At 42.4% G+C, this 5588-nt stretch overlaps 1 protein-coding gene across 1 annotated transcript in view; it reads left to right on the forward strand.

Annotated features, from left to right (window-relative positions):
- CWC25 (CWC25 spliceosome-associated protein homolog (S. cerevisiae)) overlaps nucleotides 1–5588 on the forward strand; it is a 21219-nt gene that overhangs the window by 9288 nt on the left and 6343 nt on the right. Inside the window, exons 4-6 of the mRNA XM_010842691.1 lie at nucleotides 2566–2635; nucleotides 3486–3613; nucleotides 4407–4470. Of these exons, the coding sequence (XP_010840993.1) occupies nucleotides 2566–2635; nucleotides 3486–3613; nucleotides 4407–4470 (262 nt within the window). The remainder of the gene's footprint in view (nucleotides 1–2565; nucleotides 2636–3485; nucleotides 3614–4406; nucleotides 4471–5588) is intronic.

Here is a 5588-nt window from a genome sequence, read left to right on the forward strand (position 1 = left end):
GAAACAGTGTCAGACTTTATTTTTTTGGGCTCCAAAATCACTGCAGATGGTGATTGCAGCCATGAAATTAAAAGACGCTTACTCCTTGGAAGGAAAGTTATGACCAACCTAGATAGCATATTGAAAAGCAGAGACATTACTTTGCCAACAAAGGTCCATCTAGTCAAGGCTATGGTTTTTCCAGCAGTCATGTACGGATGTGAGAGTTGGACTGTGAAGAAAGCTGAGCGCTGAAGAATTGATGCTTTTGAACTGTGGTGTTGGAGAAGACTCTTGAGAGTCCCTTGGACTGCAAGGAGATCCAACCAGTCCATTCTAAAGGAGATCAGTCCTGGGTGTTCATTGGAAGGAATGATGCTAAAGCTGAAACTCCAGTACTTTGGCCACCTCATGCGAAGAGTTGACTCATTGGAAAAGACTCTGATGCTGGGAGGGATTGGGGGCATGAGGAGAAGGGGATGACAGAGGATGAGATGGCTGGATGGCATCACCAACTCGATGGACTTGAGTTTGGGTGAATCCTGGGAGTTGGTGATGGACAGGGAGGCCTCGTGTACCGCAATTCATGGGGTCGCAAAGAGTCGGACACGACTGAGCGACTGAACTGAACTGATAGAGCTCTTTTCCTCTCCCCTCTCTCCCTCCCTTTGTTTGTTTGTTTTCATAGCAGAACCCTTTAAAAAGAAGCTTTAGAATCTTACTTGAAATCTTAATACAAAACAGATCAAAGTAAAGCTGCATTTTGGGTGTTAAATAAAATCATGTAGTGTGTGTGTGTGTTTTAATTTGGATAATTTTATTTCAAGGATGTAAGATAGAACATTGAAAACTGTTTATTTCTTATTTATATATCTTTATATGTACATGTTTTCTCCCATTTTGTATAAAATACGAATAACATAAAATTTGCCATCCTAACTGTTCTGAAGCGTACAAGTCAGTGGCAGCAGGCGCGTTCACAGTGTTGTGCCACCATCACCCCACCCATCCTTCCCAGAGCTTTTTCATCTCTGCAGCTGAAACCGTATACTCAGTAAACAATAAGTCCCCATTCCCTCCTCTTCCCAGTTCCTGGCAACCACTTCTACTTTCTGTTTCTATGAGTATACTCTAATTACTCATATAAGTGGACTCAGATGGTATTTATTTTTTTGTGTGACTGGCCTATTTCACTCAGCATTATGTCATCAAGGTTTATCCATATTATATAGCATGTGTCAGAATTTCTGTTTTAAAAATTGTGGTAAAATGCACATGATGTACAATTTCCCATTTAAACCATTTTATATATACAGTTCAGCAGTAGGGCATTTGAATTATTGTGTAGTCAATCCAGAAGTTTTTCATCTCTTTGTTTTTTTTTTTTGGAAGGCTTACGGGATCTTCCCTGACCAGGGGTTGAGCCCAGGCCACCAAAGTGAAAGCCTGGAATCCTAACCTCTAGGCCACCAGGAAAGTCCTCATCTTACAAAACTGAAAATCTATACCCATTAAACAACTCTCCATTTCCGCTCCCCTGCAGTCCCTGGGAACCACTATTGTACTTTCCATTCCTATTGTTGGCCTATTCTGAGCCTCACAGAAGTGAAATCCTTCAGTATTTGCTTTTTTGTGAGTGGCTTATTTCACTTTATATAATATCTTCAAGGTTCACCCAGGTTGTATCAGAATTTCCTTCTTTTCTAAGGCTGAGTGATAGTCAGTTGCATGTTTACACCACATTTTTTAATTCATTCATCTCTCATGCCCATTGGGATTATTTCCCCCTTTTAGCTATTATGAATAATACTTCTATGAACATTGGTGTATAAATATGCATAAACTCCTTTTTCCCACCTAATCATATATATGGGGCATCTTTTTTTTATTGCTGACCACACTTTTATAACATCATTTTTAATATCTATATTGTATGGATATACCATAATTTATTTTATTAATATTCTCCTATTGAAACCCTAACTTGTTAACAGGCTTTCGTTGTTCTAATATGAACAACTTTTTAGTGACCTTCCTTGATTATATCCCTTCAATAATAAATTCTTGAGGAAGCATTTGTAAGATTAAAGAGTTTATGAGTATGTACAGGCTGTGATAAATGTTGCCAGATTGTCCTCCAGGAAAATTGACCTGTTTATCCTCCTATGAGTATATGAGAATAAGACTTCTTTAAAGAGGAATCCATTCTCTTTACTTTTCAATGTGTTATGATGCTAAACAGTGGAGGTAGTATTGAAATGCTGCATATGTTTGATACACAAGATGACATACATTTATTTGACCAGTTGGGAAGCCCTGAGCATGAAGCTTAACAAGCAACAGACCAAACTCACTTTGTTGCACAACAGGGAGCCAGTGTGGACTTTACCCACAATACGCAATCCCTCATGCAGACTTGGGGAAGATTTCTGGCTTTCACACCATCATGCAGATGGCAGCATAGGGCTAGTCTGCCTGCATTTAGAAAAAATATTGCTGCATAGAGTTATGGAGAGTAGAATGAATGACTTAATTCCCTTTCTGAAGAAATGATTATAATTTTTATAACTTCTTCTCTTTCTTTAGGAAGAAAGAGGAGGAGAAAAAAAGAGAAGTATTGAATAATCCTGTGAAAATGAAGAAAATCAAAGAATTGGTAAGTAGTGCATTATGTAAGCATTAAGAACTACTTAACATGAGAACTTCTCTCCATTTATTCTTTTTTTTTCCTTCTCTCCGTTTATTCTTATGAGAGGGAAAACAGAATGGCTTTAAATGTCTTTGTCTTTTAGAGACTGTCTCCTGGTGATTTTATGCAATCTTATATCAAGCTTAGTTATGCTTGATTTTCTCTTTTATGCTTTTTGGTTGGAAATGCAGCATGTGATGTCATTCTTCCAGAAAAAGAGGGATATTGGGATATGCCTGTGGAAAGCATGATTGTACACTGTTCAGGAGATCAGGTGGTATCCCATTCACCATTAGGGCCCATTCATCATTCACATATTATGTGGCTGTTTCTTTTTTTTTTAACCTTTTATTTTATATTGGAGTGTAGCCGATTGTTGTGAGAGTGTCAGGTTGACCGCAGAGGACTCAGCTTTACGTGCACATGTATCCATTCTCCCCTAAACTCCCTTTATGTGCATGTTTCTTGGATCAGTTGGTAAGAAAAGTTTAAAAATTGATCTTGCAGCCCCTAATTACTTTCAGTGGAGTTGGATTCTTTTGACAGAATAGAAATTCCTAGGCAGTGGTTCTGGGGACTGTTTCAAAACACAGATTCCCAGCCCCACCCACCAGAAAGTCCATTCAGTAGTCTAGTGGGTGTTTCTGCACAACCAGGGTCAAGACCCGCCACTGTTGTCAACAGGGGGCGGCTGATTGATCATGTCCCCGAACCCCTGTAGACCCAGAGACCTGATGTCAGGCAGTTTGCACATTACCCTCAGAGAGGCTGACAGGTCTGGATAATCTTACGTGGTTATGTTCTGGGTATTTTCTAGTTGCAAATGAGTCTGGAAAAAAAGGAGAAGAAGAAAAAGAAGGAGAAGAAAAAGAAGCACAAGAAACATAAGCACAGAAGCTCAGGCAGCGATCGTTGCAGCAGCGAGGACGAGCGCAGCAGGGGGAGGTGAGCACAGAGCGGCCTCCTGCACCATTGATTCATTCACTCTCATTCATTCCACAGAAGTGGACAAGCGCTTGCTCTGGACCGAGAACCGCTAGGTTCTGGGGGCTCAGTGGAGGGCACTTGCACACTCTGGCTCTCTGCCCATGGAGTTGCCAGCTAGCATTAGAGTTCCTGGAGGTGCTGGCAAGATCGCCAGCAGGGCTGGCTGCAGCCGTGTTGGTCCTAAATCAGACGTCCTGGATGCAGCTTTCAGCGCTTTTTTATTTTATTTATTTATGTACTTTTTGGCCGCACTGCATGACATGTGGGATCTTAGTTCCTCGATGAGGGATGGGACCTGCGCTTCTTGCATTGTAAGCTCAGAATCTTAACTGCTGGATTGCCAGGGCAGTCCCTCATTTCAGCTCTTGATTCCACCAAGACTGAAGTGGGTTTTATGGAGGCTTTTTTTTTTTTTTAATGCATTAATGGGCCCATCTGGGCCTGTTCTGTGTCTTCTCTGCGGGAGCCGCCAGTGCTGTCGCTGCTGACTCAGAGTCCCTAGAATAGCAGCACGAGGTGAGAGGAGAATATGCTCGGGCTCTAGGGCTGAAAAGTGAGGCCCACGGTTTTTCACAGGAAAAACATGACTGTGCTGATGCATCTTCCAGCAAAGATAGAGAAACACACTCCCACGTGAGAGGCAAGAGGTGGGAGAGGTCATGTTTAAAACAGGAAGCACATTTCAGCACAGAGCTGTAAACTGGACCTTAAGGTGTCTTCTTTTTCAATGAGTATGTGTTTAATCTCTTAGATCTCAAAAGAAGATGGCAAATTCTCCCCCTGTTTTGTCCAAAGTCCCTGGATATGGCTTACAGGTAAGGATATGGCTTCTCAAAGGGAGTGACTGTGGGGCCATGGAACATGCCAACCTGACAGCCTTTTTGGATATAGAGCATTTTTTTTTAACTTTTTATTTCATTTTGGAGTATAGCTGATGTTATGGTAGCTTCAGGTGTACAGCAGAGGGACTCAGCCATATATATACATGTGTCCACTCTCCTCCAAACTCCCCTCCCATCCAAGCTGCCACATAACACTGAGCAGAGTTCCCAGTGCTATATACAGTCCACCCTTATTGGTTATCCATTTTAAATATAGCAGTGTGTACCTGTCCATTGCAAACTCCCTAACTGTTCCTTCCCCCAGCCTTTCCCCCTGGCAACCATAAGTTCGTTCTCTAAGTCTGTGAGTCTTTTTCTATTTTGTAAACAGTTTCATTTCTATCACTTTTAGATTCTGCATATCAGGGATGTCATACGCTATTTCTCCTTCTTTGTCTGACTGATTTCCCTCAGTATGACAGTCTCTGAGTCCATCCATGTTGCTGCATGGACATAGAGCATTTTTAGCAGCCAGTCAGACACACAGAAAGAAGGGAGTTTGGGCAGCAGAGGCTGGGATTGCTGGGGAACAGGCCCCTTCCTTACTCCTGAGCCTCTCACTAAGCTGAAGTCCCTGTGAGTAGAGGGGCTAAACCATCAATGGGCATTTAGGCATCACCCCCCTTCCTTCTGCAGGTAATTTACATGAAATACATACATTTTAAGTGTACGGGTTGATGACTTTTTGATAAATGTACATCCCTCTGGACTCCTTGTTTCCCCTCAGGTCTTTTCCTCCATGTTCTGCCTCCTACTCCCCCTCAGGCTGTAGAGAAGAGCCAGGCCAGTTTAAGTGCTTGGGTGATATATCCTTTTAGGGCATTCTGAGGATGACTTTCGGAGAAGGCGATGGCACCCCACTCCAGTACTCTTGCCTGGAAAATCCCATGGACAGAGGAGCCTGGTAGGCTGCAGTCCATGGGGTTGCGAAGAGTCGGACACGACTGAAGCGACTTAGCAGCAGCAGCAGAGGATGACTTTGCTAAGTGTAGCTCTCAGTGATAACCGTATGATGGGATTGAAATACCCAGTTGGCCCCTTATAGGACCTCA

The sequence above is a fragment of the Bison bison genome, unplaced genomic scaffold, assembly GCF_000754665.1.
Source record: "Bison bison bison isolate TAMUID 2011002044 unplaced genomic scaffold, Bison_UMD1.0 scf7180017864180, whole genome shotgun sequence".
NCBI lineage: Eukaryota > Metazoa > Chordata > Mammalia > Artiodactyla > Bovidae > Bison > Bison bison.